The 18,610-nt window shown below is 41.0% G+C and overlaps 2 protein-coding genes across 2 annotated transcripts in view; both read right to left on the reverse strand.

The window, feature by feature from the left end:
* Positions 1-1,364: 1,364 nt before the first annotated feature.
* chrnd (cholinergic receptor, nicotinic, delta (muscle)) lies at positions 1,365-14,866 on the reverse strand. The gene is given in 16 exon segments (XM_062441419.1): positions 1,365-1,797; positions 2,394-2,512; positions 3,426-3,636; positions 4,407-4,496; positions 4,498-4,522; positions 4,790-4,901; positions 6,104-6,275; positions 6,277-6,305; positions 6,818-6,927; positions 7,779-7,934; positions 8,887-8,996; positions 9,647-9,691; positions 10,772-10,917; positions 13,667-13,733; positions 13,791-13,899; positions 14,859-14,866. Coding segments are annotated over 16 exon segments (1,692 nt in total). The 3' UTR covers positions 1,365-1,614.
* A 747-nt stretch (positions 14,867-15,613) lies between these two features.
* cip2a (cellular inhibitor of PP2A) overlaps positions 15,614-18,610 on the reverse strand; it is a 30,019-nt gene continuing 27,022 nt past the window's right edge. The window contains exons 21-23 of the mRNA XM_062441843.1: positions 18,182-18,264; positions 17,303-17,442; positions 15,614-15,984 (exon numbers count right to left, since the gene is read on the reverse strand). Of these exons, the coding sequence (XP_062297827.1) occupies positions 15,841-15,984; positions 17,303-17,442; positions 18,182-18,264 (367 nt within the window). The 3' untranslated portion in view covers positions 15,614-15,840. The remainder of the gene's footprint in view (positions 15,985-17,302; positions 17,443-18,181; positions 18,265-18,610) is intronic.

Below are 18,610 nucleotides of genomic sequence, written 5' to 3' on the forward strand. Positions count from 1 at the left end.
CACCTTCAACCTGAGCAGAGGTCCAATCACAATAACTGAAAACACCAGCGTGGGTTTGCAGGGCCTTAAAGGACTACATAAAATTTTGTTTTTTTAAATCAAAATACAGTGAGATGAAAAACAAACAAACACACTAAAAAAAGCCAGCAACAAAAAGCTGGTTTGCCTTTGTCGTGATTTAAAAAAAAATCTGCAGTGAAAACTAATGTGATCATATTTGTTTCATAAATGTCAAAAAATTGTTCTTTGCTTTTATTCCTTTAAAAAAAATCATTTTATTTTTATTTTGTCACTTGATCTGTTTTATTATCAGCTTGTCAATCAACTAACTGTAAATCACTTTGAACTACACTAGTCTGTATGAAAGGTGCTATATAAATAAACTGTGATTGATTGATTGATAGAGTGGAGCTAAATTATTGCAGTGAAACGTCTCTCAGTGAAACTCAAGAGTTTAACAAACACGTAGCTTTGTCTTCTTTCTTATCTTCATCTTTCATGAAATCTGCTCCGACCGGTCAAACAACACAAGCTGCCAACTTCTTTAGAGTCAGAGATAAAAAGCTGATATCTGCAAACAAGATCTCAGTTTCATTCAGTCACAGTCGACGTCACACTTGTTTTTTATGGTCATATAACTAGTAGAAGTAGAAGCTTTTTACTGCAAGTGTTTCCCATTAAAATGTGTTCAAGTCAAACTTCTTATAAAAAGCTCTGATGGTGAGTCTTTACTGAACGTTTATCTTTATTTGGATTATTAAACATCTTTTTTTTGTTATTATTTGTTAATCATTTTTTATGTTATTATTGTATGTTTTCTTTATTTAAATTATATTTTCTAACCTTAACACTATTTAAAAATGTGTGTATTAGTTTGTGGTTTTTTATTTATTTAAACATTTGACTTGTATATGATTATTAATATATTATGTTTATTATTATTATCATCATTTTTCAAGATCATAAAAAATAGAAATTAGATTTACATTTTTTTAAACATTGCTAAGTGGCTTTGATTCCTTATTTCTCAGTGTTTGATATTCATAGATATAAATGATACATATAAAAATTTAACAATATTTTAAAGTAGTTTTTTGCTGTATCTATATTAAAAAATCAGTACGTCTGTCTAAGATCCACTGAGATCAAGTTTATCCAAATTATTATTCATCATTAAAAAACAGAAGAAATTAAAATTTAAAATTATCATTATAACACATATAGGACTGGATTATTTAAGCCATAACCTCATCTGAAAATACTTAAATACATAGATAAATATGCTCAGCTGAGTGTCTAAAACATGAAGAGCGTAAAAAAATTAAATAAAATCAAAAGATATTTGAGTATAAATGTTTATTCAAACCACACAAATGATTCAGTATTTAAATGGTCATAAACTGATTCAGTCGTTCACTTCAAATTTAACAAATAAAACACACACAGACATACTGTCAATGCAGTTTATGAACCCGAAAAGGTCTTCAAACATAAATAATTAAATAAACAGCAACACATGAGTAGTGTGTGTGTGTGTGTGTGTGTGTGTGTGTGTGTGTGTGTGTGCGTGTGTGTGTGCGTGTTAGTGTGTGTGTGTGTGTGTTAGTGTGCGTATCACAGCAGGCGTGGGTTCTCCTCTCTGTAGTTGTGTGGGTCTCCTGCGAAGGGCAGAGACGGAGGATGGTTACAGATTCCCATCAGGAAGATGATGATGGTGCCGAAGGTCATCACCGGGGTAACGACGAAGAGACAGAGGCGGTCCACCGTGCGGGCGATGCCGCTCCAGTTATCCTTCTCCTGAAAATCAATCAACCAATCAGAGCAGAGTGAGCTAATTAGGAGGAGGAGGGGGGGGGCTCTTAAAGAGACAGGAGCTAAAACGGCCTGTTTCAGACAGAGGCTGAACTGAGCGGCTGCATAAAGGACCAATAGAAGATAAATAAGGAGTTTTTAACTGGAAATCATGCAAAGATATTCCAGTAGAGACACAGAATATTAATATAGAGCTGGAGATGTGCAGAATATGTCGTCTTTAAATTGGCCACAGAGGTTAATTTTAGTGTTTAAAGTGAGTTTCTGGTCATCTCTCGCTCTTCCTTATTAATATATATCAATATAAATGTTGTTTTATAGGCTGCATCATGTTAGATATTTACCATTTTCATCCTAATTGCTTTACAGATCATAGAAGCTGAGTAATAATTAACTTTATAAACTATTTGAGCCTTAATTACCTTTTGAGCGGCTGCATAAAGGACCAGTAGCAGATAAATAAGGAGTTTTTAACTGGAAAGCATGCAAAGAATATAAATATAAAGCTGGAAATGTGCAGAATATGCATCCTCTTTAATATATATGAATGATAATTGTAATGATTTTTGTCTCCATCTCACCTCGTTGTAGTCGTTCTTGTTGCGCATGTGTTTGATGATGTAGTTCGCTCCGTCCACAGCCGGCTTGATCTCTCCGTACAGCTGCTCCGTCACGCTTCCTTCCTCCTGCAGCTTTTTCACTACACACACACACACACACACACACACACACACACACACACACACACACACACACACACACACACACACACACACACACACACACACACACACACACACAGAGGGTAAATGAATCAGCTGTAACCTTCCACTTAAAGCATTAGTTTGGTATTGCTTCAGATTAAAGTCTACTGGTTTAACCTTTGTGTCGTCCTCCCGGGTCAAATTGACCCCGTCTGTTTTGACTGTTCCTTCTTTCCTCCCTTCTGTCTGTACTTCCTCCCTCCCTCCTTCTCTCTTTCCTCCCTTCCTTCTTTCCTTCCTCCAGTCCCCTTTCTTCCTTCCTTCTGTCCTTCCTTCCTCCCTCCCTCCTTCTTTCCTTCCCTCCTTTCTACCTCCCTTTCTTCTTTTTTCTCCTGTCCTTCTTTCCTTCCTTCGTCCCTCCCTTCTATCCTCCCTTCCTTCTTTCCGTCTGTCCTTCCTCCCTCCCTCCTTCTCTCTTTCTTTCCTTCCCTCCTTCCTTCCTCCCTTCCTTATTTCCTTCCTTCCTCCCTACCTCTTTTCATTTCTCCCTCCCTCCCTCCCTCCCTCCCTCACTCCCTCCCTCCTTCCTTCTTTCCTTCCTTTCTTCCTTTTCTTCCTTCCTTCCTTCCCTCCTTCCTTCCTCCCTCCTTTCCTTTCCTTCCTTTCCTTCCCTCCCTTCTATCCTTCCTCCCTCCCTCCTTTCCTCCCTTCCATCATCATTGACTCGAGGACAACAGGAGGGTTAAGACTGATGAATTTATTATTGTTATTGTTGTTATTGTTGTTTTAATATGAAATAATGACTTTATATTCAAAGTGTAATATGGACCTGATGCTCATTAAAACATTATAACGTAAATATTCTTAATTAATCGTTCTTATTGGACGATGGATGGAGACCAACTGTACCTGCAGCAGGTGTTGGTCGTGCCGTCAGTCCGTGTCTCGCCGACTGCTTCTCAAACATCAGATCGCTGCGGGACTTCACGCTGTAGTACTCCTCCGCCGAGGCGATGTAACCCACAGAGCTGGATCGCCGTGGCAACGCCCCATCCCAGTGTGGCTCCGCCTCGTCGGGGTGGGACATGTGCAGGATGCGAGGCAGGCGCTCGAGGAAGAACTGGACAGAGAGGAGAGGAGGACAAAAAGAAAAGAAAACAGCAGCAAATATAAATGAAGAATCTGAAAGTTTTTCCATTGAAACAAGAATTAAATATTAACACCGACACAGACTGTAGTGTGCACAGATTTATACACACTCTGTTCAATAAATATGAAACATAATTACTAAGCAGGAAACTGGAAAACTATCTAAAGAAACTAAACTTTATGTATATAGCAGACTTATACACCATTAGCATGTGTTTACACATGAAATAATATACTTTTTTATTTTAGAAAGACAAGGATTCACACATATTACATTTATTAAATAATAATAAAAATACATAAAAAGGTGACGGATGAGACAAAAATGTAAAACACACATATATGAATGAAGATAATATTGATTAAAATGACTCTTTTAAAGGAATCTCTGTGTGTGTGTGTATGTGTGTGTGTGTGTTCGTGCATGTGTGTGTGTGTGTGCATGCGTGTGTGTGTGCATGCGTGTGTGTGTGTGCATGTGTTTGTGTCTGTGTGTCTGTCTGTCTGTCTGTGTGTGTGTGTGCGTATGTTCGTGCATGTGTATGTGTTCGTGCATGTGTGTGTGTGTGTGTGCATGCATGTGTGTGTGTGCATGTGTTTGTGTCTGTGTGTCTGTGTGTCTGTCTGTGTGTGTGTGTGTGTGTGTGTGTGTGTGTGTGTGTGTGTGTCTGTCTGTATGTGTCTGTCTGTCTGTCTGTCTGTGTGCATGCGTTTGTGTGTGCATGTTTGTGTGTGTGTTACCTTCTTGGTCCACTCAGACATGACGTGTGTGCTCGGTGTCCTGAAGTGCAGGTTGAGGACGACCACACAGTTCAACACCACCACCGTGACCCAGCACCATGATAAACATCAGGTACCTGCAAGAGAAACACACACACACACACACACACACACACACACACACACACACACACACACATACACAATCCAAGTATCATCCTCTGGACTATCAATATATTTTTAGGTGGACAAAACACTAAATTATTCATCCTACCACCAACTCTTTCTTCCTCTCACAACCCCTAATAGAAGGTAAGTGTCTTCTTAATTTTTATTATTATTATAATAATTATTATTATTATTAGTAATTATAAATAACCTCATAGAGACGATGTGTCACCTACTTGACAATGAGAGGAACAGACATGGACGTCTCCGGCAGCCGTTGAGAGATCAGCAGCAGGAAGACAGACTGAGCCAGCAGCACCGAGATGGACAACGTCATCTTCTCACCGCCTTTATACACACACACACACACACACACACACACACACACACACACAACACACACGCACACACACACACACACACACACACACACACACACACACACACTCTTCAGTATAGTATATCTTATCTCTAATATTAAAAAAATTAACTGACTTGAAATTAAGGAAGGAAGGAAGGAAAGAAAGAAAGAAAGAAAGAAGGAAAGAAAGAAAGAAAGAAAGAAAGAAAGAAAGAAAGAAAGAAAGAAAGAAAGAAAGAAAGAAAGAAAGAAAGAAAGAAAGAAAGAAAGAAAGAAAGAAAGGAATAGGAGACAGGAAGGAAAAGATGGAAAAAAAGAGGGGAGAAGGATGAAAGGAAGCAAAGAATGAAAAAAAGACAAGAAAGAAAGAAGGAAGGAGGGAGGAAGGAAGGAAGGAAGGAAGGAATTAAGGAAGGAAGGAAGGAAGGAAAGAAGGAAGGAAGGAAGGGAGGAAGGGAAGATGGAAGAAGCGAAGGAAGAAAAAGAAGACAGAAGGAAGGAAGAGGAAGGAAGGGAGGAATAAAAAGGAAAAAAGGACGGAAGGAAGGAAGGGAGGAATAAAAGGAAAGAAGGAAGGAAGGAAGGAAGTAAGGAAGGGAGGAATAAAAAGGAAAGAAGGAAGGAAGGAATAAAAAGGAAGGAAGGAAATGAAATAACACTTTAAAAGCACATGAACTGATCCCAATGAGACTCTTGTTAAAGGATCACTGACTGTCGGCCGGCAGGTAGTAGACGAGCGAGGCGAGGAAGGAGATGAGGGAGGGAGGGAGAGAGAGAGAGAGAGAGAGAGAGGGAGGGAGGAAGGAAGGGAAGGAAGGATCACTGACTGTCGGCCGGAAGGTAGTAGACGAGCGAGGCGAGGAAGGAGATGAGGGAGGGAGAGAGAGAGAGAGAGAGAGGGAGGGAGGGAGGGAGGAAGGAAGGGAAGGATCACTGACTGTCGGCCGGCAGGTAGTAGACGAGCGAGGCGAGGAAGGAGATGAGGGAGGGAGGGAGAGAGAGAGAGAGAGAGAGAGAGGGAGGGAGGAAGGAAGGGAAGGAAGGATCACTGACTGTCGGCCGGCAGGTAGTAGACGAGTGAGGTGAGGAAGGAGATGAGGGAGGGAGAGAGAGAGAGAGAGAGAGAGAGAGAGAGAGAGAGAGAGAGAGAGAGAGGGAGGGAGTGAGGAAGGAAGGAAGGATCACTGACTGTCGGCCGGCAGGTAGTAGACGAGCGAAGCGAGGAAGGAGATGAGCACGCAGGGGATGATGATGTTCACGATGTAGAACAGAGGTTTGCGTTTGATGACCAGGTAGAAGGTGATGTCCTGGTGCTTGTTGCTCTCCATGGGAATGTGCTTGTAGGTGTTCCTCTTGGCCGGCCCGGTGGTTGATCTCCCACTCGCCGTTCTCTGCCGATAGAAAGAAAAGAGAGAGGAAGAGAGGAAGAGAAGAAGAGAGGGAAGGAGGAAGAAGTATTAAATATTTATATATATAGCACATTTCATACCCAGGGGCAACCCTAACCCTGTCCTTACTTCTTTCCTTCCTTCCTTCGTTCTTTCTTTCCTTCATTCCTTCCTTCTGTCCTTCATTCCTTCCTCCCTTCCTTCCTTCTTTCCTCCCTTCCTTCCTCCCTCTCTTCCTTCTGTCCTTCCTTCCTCCCTCCCTCCCTCCTTCCTTCCTTCTTTCCTTCCTCCCTCTCTTCCTTCCTTCCTTCCTCCCTCCTTCCTCCCTCTCTTCCTTCCTTCCTTCCTTCTTTCCTCCCTCCCTTCTTTCTTTCCTTCCTTCCTTCCTTCTTTCCTTCCTCCCTCTCTTCTTTCTTTCCTTCCTCCCTTCCTCCCTCCTTTCCTTCCCTGACTCGAGGACAACAGGAGGGTTAAAATAGCTAAAAATATGCAAAGATAATATCTCTGCACTGCACCTGTGAAACCAGCAGGGTCAATGATGATCCACTCCACCGTCCATTTGTTCTCTTCATCCTCTTCTTCTTTCAGCAGCATTCGGATCTCTTTGGCGTTATATGTCAGAGAACTGCAAAGCATCATGGGAAATGGAGTTAAAAAAAAAAAATCGGTTAATGAGGGTTGGGAAGGTTACAGATTACTAGTTACTCTATTTATAATGTAATAAGTAATGTAACTATTTCAATGACTTCATCAAAGTAATGTAACTTATTACATTTGATGACTTTTCTAATGTTCTAACCAATGTTTTCAGCTGTTAGGGTAAATGTTCCCTCCATCTGTCCTTCCTTCCTTATTTTTTTCTTCCTTTCTTCCTTCCTTCCTTCCTTCTGTCCTTCCTTCCTTTCTTCTTTCCGTCCTTACTTCCTTCCTTCCTTCCTTCCTTCTTTCCTTTCTTCCTTCCTTCCTCCCTTCTTTCTGTCCTTCCTTCTTTCCTTTCTTCCTTCCTTCCTTCCTTCTTTCCTTTCTTCCTTCCTTCTTTCCTTCCTCCCTTCTTTTTTTCTTCCTTTATTCGTTCCTTCCTTCCTTCCTTCTTTCCTTTCTTCCTTCTTTCTGTCCTTCCTTCTTTCCTTCCTCCCTTCTTTTTTTTCTTCCTTTCTTCATTTCTTCCTTCTGTCCTTCCTTCCTTTCTTCCTTCTGTCCTTACTTCCTTCCTTCTGTCCTTCTTTCTTTCCTTCCTTCCTTCCTTCCTTTTTTCCTTCTGTCCCTCTCTTCCTCCTGTCCTTCCTTCCTAGCTTCCTTCCTTCCTTCCTTCCTTCCTTCCTTCCTTCCTTCCTAGCTTCCTTCCTTCCTAAGATCTAAGTTCAGCTGTTAGGGTAAATGTTCCCATTAAGCACCAAAATCTAACAGCAACAACAGATTTATTATAAACAGCAACATCTACTGTTAGAGGGATAAACAGGTCTCTGTGTGTCTTACGTGAACTTGAGCGTGCAGTTCTGCCAGTCGAACGGGAAATAGTTGACGTTGATGGAGCAAGAGGAGCGGAAGATGGCCGGAGGAAGCCAGTAACACAGACCATTAGCATACACCAGCACGTTACTGTAGTAGGCCACCTGGAACTGGGCATCGTTACTGGGAGAGAGAGGGAGGGAAGGAGGGGGGGAGGGGGGGGGGAGAGAGGGAGGGGGGGAAAGAGAGGGGGGGGAGGGAGAGAGAGAGAGAGAGAGAGATTAATTTAAGACTCAGTTTTTTGTTCAATTCCTACTCTTTTACTGAAATATTTATACATTATGATTCTTATTGTTGTTTGGACTCACATGTGTGTGATCATTAAAAAGAGGGAAGGAAGGAAGGAAGGAAAGATGGAAGGAAGGAAGGAAGGAAGGAAGGAAGGAAGGAAGGAAGGAAGGAAGGAAGGAAGGAAGGAAGGAAGAAGGAAGGAAAAAAGGAGGGAATTAAGGAAAGATGGAAGGAAAGAGGAGAGGAAGGATGAAAGGAAGGAAAGAATGAAAAGAAGACAGGAAGGAAGGAAGGAAGGAAGGAAGGAAGGAAGGAAGGAAGGAAGGAAGGAAGGAAGGAAGGAAGGAAGGAAGGAAGGAAGGAAAGAAGGAAGGAAGGAAGGAAGAAGGAAGGAAGGAAAAAAGGAGGGAATTAAGGAAAGATGGAAGGAAAGAGGGAGGGAAGGAAGAAAGAAAGGAAGGAAAAGAAGACAGGAAGGAAAGATGGAAGAAAAGAGGAGAGGAAGGATGAAAGGAAGGAAAGAATGAAAAGAAGACAGGAAGGAAGGAAGGAAGGAAGGAAGGAAGGAAGGAAGGAAGGAAGGAAGGAAGGAAGGAAGGAAGGAAAAAAGGAGGGAATTAAGGAAAGATGGAAGGAAAGAGGAGATGAAGGATGAAAGGAAGGAAAGAATGAAAGGAGACAGGAAGGAAGGAAGGAAGGAAGGAAGGAAGGAAGAAGGAAGGAATTAAGGAAAGATGGAACATACATTACACACCATTAATACTTTAATTTAAATAAATGTGTGTTTCTTGTTCTTCTCCACAGTTAATGAATATAAATATAAATATAAATATAAATGTCTCACTTGTTTTCCAGCACAATCTCCGGCAGCCACACCATGCTGGGCGGCAGGCGAAGCGTATCGATGCCATCAAACTCTGTCGTATTCCACGTCAGCCGATAGTCCATCCACGTCTGTCACAAGGAAGGAAGGAAGGATGGATGGATGGAAGGGAGGAAGGAAGGGAGGAAGGAAGGAAAAGAGGAAAGGAAGGAAGGAAGGAAACATGGAAGGTAGGAAGGAAATAAGGAAGGAAGGAAGGGAGGAAGGAAGGAAGGAAAAGAGGAAAGGAAGGAAGGAAGGATAGAAAAAAAGAAGGAAGGAAGGAAAAGAGGAAAGGAAGTAAGGAGGGAAGGAAACATGGAAGGAAACATGGAAGGGAGGAAGGAAGGGAGGAAGGAAGGAAGGAAGGAAGGAAACATGGAAGGAAGGAAGGAAGGAAAAGAGGAAAGGAAGGAAGGAAGGAAACATGGAAGGAAGGAAGGAATGAAGGAAAAGAGGAAATGAAGGAAGGAAGAAAACATGGATGGAAGGAAGGAAGGATAGAAAAGAGAAGGAAGGAAGAAAAATAGGAAAGGAAGGAAAGAAGGACAGATGGAAAGAAGGAAGGAAGAAAGGAAGATTAACAAGGAAGAAAAAAATGGAAAATGTTGGAATTCTTAAGGTCTGACTTCAGATGTAACCTCTTTTATAATCATCAACATCTTCATCAGTAACTGGAACAGATTATATTTATTTATAATTAAATTAAATAACATTACATAGAAACTAGTTATAGACTCACATGATCAATCCACACGTTCGTCAGCAGCGTCTCGTCCACTTCTTTCTACACATGAGAAATAATTAATTAGTTAATTGATTATGTTCTCATAGCAGATTTACATTAATCGGGTCTCATAAGTAAAAGCATTAAACAATAAAAATACAAGTAAAACACAAGCAAACCAGCTAAAATAAGCAAAGGTACAGTTGAATAATGACATATATTAATTAATATATTATTTAATTGATTCTAAGATTAAATATTAACTTATAAATATTCTTCTAAATGAACCTTTAAATCCTTCGTACAGGTAAATCCTTTAAAACAGGAGAGTCAAACTCATCTTCATTAAAGGGCCACAAACAGAACAATTTGGTCTAATGTGGGCTAGGAAGGAAGGAAGGAAGGAAGGAAGGAAGGAAGGAAGGAAGGACGGACAAATGGAAGGAAGGAAAAGAAGACAAAGGATAGAAGGAAGGAAAGAAGGAAAAAAGAGAGAAAGAAAGGGAGGAAGGACATATGGAAGGAAGGAAGGAAGGGAGGAAATACAGATGGAAGGAAGGAAGAAAGGGAGGAAGGAAGGAAGGAAGGAAGGAAGGAAGGACGGACAAAATTGAAGGAAGGAAAAAAAGACAGGAAGGATAGAAGGAAGGAAAGAAGGAAAAAAGAGAGAAAGAAAGGGAGGAAGGACAAATGGAAGGAAGGAAGGAAGGAAGAAAGGGAGGGAGGGAGGGAGGGAGGGAGGGAGGGAGGGAGGAAGTGAGCGAGGAAGGAGAGATGGAAGGAAGGAAAAAAGGGAGGAAGAAAGGAAGGAAAGGAGGAAGGAAGGAAAGAAGGAAGCGAGGACTGACAGATGGAAGGAAGGAAGAAACGGAGGAAGGAAGGGAGGAAGGAAGGGAGGAATGAAGGAAGGAAGGAAGGAAGTAAGTAAAAAAGGAAGGAAGGAAGGAAGGAAAGTGGGCCGGTTGGACCCCTCAGCAGGCCGATTTTGGCCCACGGACCTCATGTTTGACCTCCAGCTTTAAAGAGTCGAATTTTACCACAAACTTTGGAAGAATTGGATCAGATTTGGCTATTTTTTGTTAAATGAACTGAAAGATTTTAAGGGTTTCTAAGATACACACACACACACACACACGTTACCAGGGAGATGAGGTTGGAGAGTGTGAGGGCGAGGTAAACGTCGACGGCTTCCTGCTGCCTCTCGACGGGCCGCAGCTCTTTGACGTATCCGAGCTCCTTAAACAAGTAGTTAATCAGACGCTCCTCCTCGTTCCTGCACCAGCACTCTGACACAAACACACACACACACACACACACACACACACACACACACACACACACACACACACACACACACACACACGAAAGAACATTGCATTAAATTAAACTTTGAATTATGTGTTAATTCAGTTTAAATCTCCTTTAAATGAAGCGTTGCATGTTTTGCACACACACACACACACACACACACACACAGACACACACACACAGAGACACACACACACACACACACACACAGGAAAACAAACGCCTTGAACGTGTGTGGAGACTTTCATGCTGCTCGTATTTCAGTGCATCGCGGCAGCTGCTCTACAGTAGAGTACAGCTGCTGGTCACGTTTCACCTCTACACACTTCCACTTTAACACACACACACACACACACACACACACACACACACACACAGCGCTGGTGTTTTTATGTACATGGGTCAACGACGGTCTTTTTGTGTCCATGTGGTTTAATCAAATTTAAAGGGTTAAAATGTGAAAATAAACGTATGAATAACTTGCACACATTCTTTTTTTGTGGACTCAACATCAAATTTCTGCTTTTAATCCATTTAGAGAGAATATATTAGAGGATTATGGCAAAAATGTTTAAGTGGTGTAACCATAAAAACTTTGTACCAAATAATTCAACTTGCTTAAAAACAGTAAATTGTCAATAAAACACCATATCAACTAGTTTGGCATGATCTTACATTATAACTTTATATTAAATAAAGATAATGGAATACAATTGTTCTACATATTACATTTACTCTGGTAACCATGGAGATCAGGAAACATTTACATGTTTTAAATGAAGTCATTATTAGTATAAGTCCACTTAAATACACTGTAGGTGATAAAATATGTAATATGTATCATTCTTTTGTGGTTACACCATTTGACATTTTCAGGAGCATTCAGTCTTACTTTTGGTAAAAAATGGTGAAAATGTCATTTCAAATGATATAAAACCAACAAAATATTTTTTTAACATATTTTTGAATTGCTCATCTTGCCAACCCTTATTTGTCACTGAGCCTTATACAGATATAGTAAAGTGTTGCTTTTTATTAAATGTAATGCCAGTCAGCACCGTCCACTGAGTGGAGTTCCTCAAAAGTAACGGAAAAACAATCATTTTGACTTTTTTATTCATTTTAATTGACCTATGTTATTAGTAACAGTTAATTTTGCATTTAACCCTCTTATTGTCCTCGAGTCACTAATGCCACATCACATCAGGCATTAACTTAACCCTCCTGTAGTCCTCAGGTCAAGGAAGGACAGGAGGAAGGAAGGAAGGAAGGAAGGAAGGAAGGAAGGAAGGAAGGAAGGAAGGAAGGAAGGAAGGAAGGAAGGAAGAAAAGGAGTAAGGAGGGAGGGAGGAAAAGAGGAAGGAAGTAAGGAGAGAAGGAAGGGAGGAAGGAAAGGAGGAAGGAAGAAAGGAAGGAAAGGAGTAAGGAGGGAGGGGGGGAAAAAGAGGAAGGAAGTAAGGAGAGAAGGAAGGGAGGAAGGAAATGAGGAGGGAAAGGAAGGAAGGAAAGGAGTAAGGAGGGAGGAAGGAAGGGAGGAAGAAAATGAGTAAGGAGGGAGGGAGGAAAAGAGGAAGGAAGTAAGGAGAGAAGGAAGGGAGGAAGGAAAGGAGGAAGGAAAGGAGTAAGGAGGGAGGGAGGAAGGAAGGAAGGAAGGAAGGAATGAAAGGAGTAAGGAGGGAGGGGGGAAAAGAGGAAGGAAGTAAGGAGAGAAGGAAGGGAGGGAGGAAAAGAGGAAGGAAGTAAGGAGAGAAGGAAGGGAGGAAGGAAATGAGGAGGGAAAGGAAGGAAGGAAAGGAGTAAGGAGGGAGGAAGGAAGGTAGGAAGAAAATGAGTAAGGAGGGAGGGAGGAAAAGAGGAAGGAAGTAAGGAGAGAAGGAAGGGAGGAAGGAAGGAAGGAAGGAAGGAAGGAAAGTAGGAAGGAAGGAAGGAAGGAAGGAAGGAAGGAAGGAAGGAAGGAATGGAAGAACGAAGGAAAAATTAAAGAAAGAGGGAGGAAGGAAGGAAAGAAGGAACAGTCAAAAGACATGAGGTCAATTTGACCCGGGAGGACAACAGGAGGGTTAATAATGAGTTGTAGTTTCATTTAAATGAGGCCTATTGACCATAACGTCTAAAGATCATGTATAAAACCTGTGTGGTAATAAGTTAAAATAAAGTTGGCTAAAGAGGTTTAACACAGAACTGGGTCATAATTTATACTTTATGCTTTATAAACAAACCCGAACCGGGTCCGAAGAACAATAAAGGAAGACAACAGGACAGTTAAATAACTACTAAAGCAAGGCTAATGTATCAGTATAGCACCGTTTTAACAACAAGACAATTCAATGTGCTTTACAATAAAACATAATAATGCATCAAGACAGAATATAAAAGCAACACATGGCTAATATAAAAAGATATTTAACATGATTTAAAGTGTTAAAGTGTGACTTAAACTGAGCTAAAATACAGTAAAGAGATAAAATCTCTTTGCAATGCAGTGTTTGAACGGCTTGTGTTTGTCTGCAGGCTATTATGAAGGAGTTTCTACTAAAATAAGCATTTAATTATAAGATAAAATGTATGTAACTGTATGTATACTTCAGTATTAAGATGAAATAAATAGAGTTATTGACAGTAGTGACAGCAAATAATGTCTACTTTAAAGGCAAAGGCATTGAAACATCACACTAACTTATGTAATAACTTGAATATTCAGGTTAAATGTCTCTTTTAAAAACTCACCAGATGAGAGCAGAGTGAGCAGGAACACAATGCTCAGAGCTGCAGGCTGGAGCTTCTTCATGGCTGACTGTTGGTGAGGCAGCGACCCGAGTCCTTTCTACCAAAGCGACCTTCTGTCCAATACCAGAGACGGGTTTGAGTGACGGGCGGCAGCTGCAGAAACACAAGGAGGAGAAAATAGAAAACAGGCAGAGTGTGCAGAGCAGGAGGCCTCCGTCACCTCCGCCTGTCTGCTGCAAGGGAAACACAGAGAGGAAGAGGACAAACATCTAAATTAGAAATTAAACTACTGAAAAAACTTTGGTTAATGAATAATAAATAAGGGTTGGCAAGATGAGCAATTCAAAAATATGTTAAAAATAGTTTTAAAAGCAGCATCAGGTTTGTTAAAATGTACATTTAGTATTTTTTGTTGGTTTTATGTCATTTGTATGGAAGCCCAGTTCCGCCGGAAAAATTAAAAAAAATAAAACTTAGCTTTGATAATAACAAAATCCTCCAAGTAAGTCAAAATTATAAGATAAAAGTCATAATTATGAGACAAAAGTCATAATTATGAGATAAAAATTGGAAATTATGAGATAGGAATTATATAGATTGGAATTATAAGATAACCACACAACTTTTTATCTCATAATTTCGACTTACTTGGAGGATATGTTTATTATCAAAGCTAAGTTTTTTTTAATGGCAGAAATGGGCTTCCATACATTTGAAATGACATTTGCACCATTTTTATTTAAAGTAAATAAAAATAATATAAAGTAAGACTGAATGCTCCTGAAAATGTCAAATGGTGTAACCACAAAAAAAAGATAAATATTAAATGTTTTATCCACCTTTAGTGTATTTAAGTGGACTTATACTAATAATGACTTCATTATAAGTAAGTATTTACATTTTAAAGCATTTTGTTTATTATTTATTATTAAAATAAACACCTGATGGCTTTTACTCTGCTGCTACTGCTAAAGCTTTAAACATCGTCGAAATCTCGCGCAGTCACTGAAATCCCGTGTGGTCTCACAAATCCCGCACAGATCTCTAGATGTGCTTTTATTTTAATAAACTCCTGGTGTACTTACACACTTTCCAATGCATAGCTTTATGAGTAAAGACCCTATTTGAAGTTTGATAAGAACCCAGGCATTATTAGTGGAGTAATTTACGAGATACACTGGAGCGCCTGTACTAAGCCATTCGGCTGATGGCTTTAACTCCACCGGTTTGCGACAAAATGAAAAAAAAAAAAGCAGAGCGGGTGGTTAGATCGACATCATGGTGCATGTGACGCTAGGTCGAAATTACGCCGAACCATCGCTTTAAACATTTTATTTAGGAGTCGTCTCCAGTTGTCATATAAATGTTTATTATAATAACGATCCAACACACAGACACACACACTGTGATTCCATCTGGACAGCACAAACACAGATTCATCATTTATTGACCATACAATAAAAAACAAAGATAAGACAAACGTAACACATACAAATAATTATCATACTATAAAAATACATGTTTAGTATATTTCATTAAGAGTGTATTAACCACATGGAGAAAACCTCATTAACCCTCGAGTCAAGGAAGGAAGGAAGGGAGGAAGAAGGAAGGAAAGGAGGGAGGAAGGAAGAAAGAAGGAAAGGATGGAGGGAGGGAGGGAGGAAAGGAGGGAGGAAGGAAGGAAGGAAGGGAGGGAGGAAAGGAAAGAAGGAAGGTAGGAGAGAGGGAGGGAGGAAGGAAGGTAGGAGGGAGGGAGGGAGGAAGGAAGGTAAAGGGGAGAAAGGAAAACAGGAAGGAAGGAAAGAAGGACAGAGGAAAGAAGGAAGGGAGGAAGGTAGGGGCGTGGAAAGAAAGAGAAGGAGGGAGGAAGGAAGGAATGAGGGAGGAAGGCGGGAAGGAAAGGAAAAAAGGGGGATGGAAGAAGGAAAGAAGGAAGGGAGGAAAGAGAGAGGAAGGAGAGAAAGAGAGGAGGGACGAAGGAAGGAAGGAAGGAAGGAAGGAAGGAAGGAAGGAAGGAAGGAAGGAAGGAAGGAAGGAAAGAAGGAACAGTTAAAACAGACGGGGTCAATTTGACCCGGGAGGACGACACAAAGGTTAAAAAGTTGTTAAAAGATAATAGTCCATAAAGTTTACTGAGCTCATTTTAAATAACCTATATTCTATTTCCCTGCTCAGAGCGACAGGTTGACGTCGTTCTTCTTGCCGCTGCTCAGACTGTGGATCATAGCGATCATCGCTGAGTGTTTGTTCAGCTCGTCTTCTTTCTGCTTCAGCTTCGTCTCCACTTGGCTCTTCTGCAGCTCCAGAGACGACGCCTGGATATAAAAAAAAAACAAACAAAAAACACCAACTTTTATCACATTTAGCGGCAGGTTGTTGTCGTTGTTGTTGCATTACTTTGGTCTCTTGTAGTTTACCTATTGACGGGAAATCATGATGCTCTTCCTCTAAATTTAACAAGTATCACAAACTAAGTGTGCATGTTTGACGTTTGAACTATTTGGGGTTATCTTGAAGTTTCATTCTGAGTTTTTGGCACAAAGATAAACTATAATCGGCTACAAGTGTTAATGGTTGCAAAGATAGAGCTTCAAGAATAACGTTTATAGTGTTTAAGCACTCAGAAAAAACTGTAATAAAGTTAATGTGTGTACCAAAAGTGCTGCTCAGGCCTTTCATGATAACTAGTTTTAATGGACGATATATCCGACAAAAGTAGTAGTAGTGAAGATTTGCTGCTTTTCTATGTTTCATAGTTGAATATCTTTGTTTTGGATGTTTTTTCTCTTGATCTGGGGAACTGATCCAAGCCGATACTAATGGAGCTTTTCCATTATACAGTTCCAGCTCGACTCGACTCGGTTCCAGGAACCTTTTCCATTACTATAGTACCTACTCAACGTGGACGGGGTCGTCATAGCACAGCTCTGTGAAACTGCTGTGACTTCGTTTTATACGCGACACAAACACATAAACAATGGAGGACATGGAGGCGATGGTGTACTTGCTGCTGTATGAGGCTTTCTGTCTCACACAAAGCAAGAGAAGAGAAACTAATCACTGTAACGCTGTTGTTGGTATTTAAAAATGCTGGGTTTGATTCTTGTGTGGGACGGCTCATGACTCTTCCAGCGACTCTCTGACCAATCAGTGGCCGGCAGTCTGTTGACGTCACATTTAGTATCGGCTCGGCTCACTTGGAACCTCGGCAGAGCAGATACTAAAAAAGTAGCAGGTACCAGGTACTATCCCTGATGGAGACGCAAAAGAAAAAACTGAGTTGAGGCGTGCTATGACGACCCCGCCGACGTTGAGGTACTATAGTAATGGAAAAGGTTCCTGGTATCAAACCGAGTCGAGTCAAGTAGTGCTAGAACTGTATAGTGGAAAAGTGCCATGGGTCAGGCCCTAAATTCCATGTATTGTTATTTAAGAGTTTGTTAGCAGAAGGAGCTTAATCAGAATAAACTACAAGAATATAAAGATGCCAGTTTCTATAGCGATGCAGCAGTAAATAAAACCTGTATGTCAGACCAGATCCTAAAATTTACAAAAAGCCTGTCAGAGTCTTTTGATGCACCTAAAACTTTTTTTTGTGTGTTTGTTGCATCTCTGCTGTAAACCCTTCGTCACCTTGATGCTCGCGTCCTTCCTCGCCTGCTCCGTCTTGTTGAGCTCTTTCCTCAAAACATCCACCGTCTCCTCCAGCTCCCTCCTCTCTTGATCTTTCTCTTTTCCCTTCTCCTCCTCCGCTCGTAGTTTATCCCTCAGACCTGACGGAAAAAAGGCAAAGCGTTCATCATCATCATCATCATCATCATCATCATCATCGTCGTCATTCCTCATGTGACCACCAGATGGAGCCAAAGACAGAAAGAAAGGTTGAAATCCAGCAAACAGAGGCTTTAAATCCACATCAGCTGCAAATAAACCTGAAATTATTGACACAGTTTTAACCCTCCTGTTGTCCTCGAGTCAAGGAAGGAAGGAAAGATGGAAGGAAGGAAGAAAGGAAGGAAGGAAGGAAGGATGGAAGGAAAGATGGAATGAAGGAAAGAATGATGGAAGGAAGGAAAGAAGGAAGGAAGGAAGGAAAGATGGAAGGATGGAAGGGAGGGAGGGAGGGAGGAAGAAGGGAGGAAGGGAGGAGGGAGAAAGGAAAAGAGGAAGGAAGGATGGAAGGACAGAGGAAAGAAGGAAGGGAGGAAGGTAGGGGGGAGGAAAGAAAGAGAAGGAGGGAGGATGGAAGGAAGGAGGGAATGAAAGAAGGAGGGAGGGAGGAAGGACAGAAGGAAGGAAGAAAGGGGGATGGAGGAAGGAAAGAAGGAAGGGAGGAAAGAGAGAGGAAGGAAAGAAAGAGAGAAGGAGGGAGGGAGGGAGGGAGGGAGGAAGGACGGAAGGAAAGAAGGAACAGTCAAAACAGACAGGGTCAATTTGACCCGGGAGGACGACACACCGTTTTAACAACATTAACCAACCATGAAATGACAGTAATGTTAAAGTCCGACCGACCTGTGATGTCGCTGTTTTTCTGCTGCAGATCTGAACGGAGGGATCTGATCTCCTCTTCCTTCTCCTGCAACACCGACAGCGTCCTGAGAAAGAGAGAGGACAGACTCAACTGTTAAAAAATGTAGCTTCAGACTTTACTCATGTTAAAGAGAGTATCAGGGTATCTGACTTTTAAAACATTTTTACAACCTCTTTAAGTAAAAAATGCTGCTTCTTATATTAGAAGTGCTCAGCAATGGTGGAGGAAGAATTTAGATCCTTTACTCGTGTAAAAATACTGATATCACTTCAGTAATAGTTTGGGTTATCATGTTTTAGGTACTCAATGTAGTTAAGTGTCACATGTGACTCATATATAATATATTATGAGACGTATAATAATGCAAAAGCAGGATTTAATGACATAGGACTGCAACTAATGATTAGTTT

The sequence above is a fragment of the Scomber scombrus genome, chromosome 20 (assembly GCF_963691925.1).
Source record: "Scomber scombrus chromosome 20, fScoSco1.1, whole genome shotgun sequence".
NCBI lineage: Eukaryota > Metazoa > Chordata > Actinopteri > Scombriformes > Scombridae > Scomber > Scomber scombrus.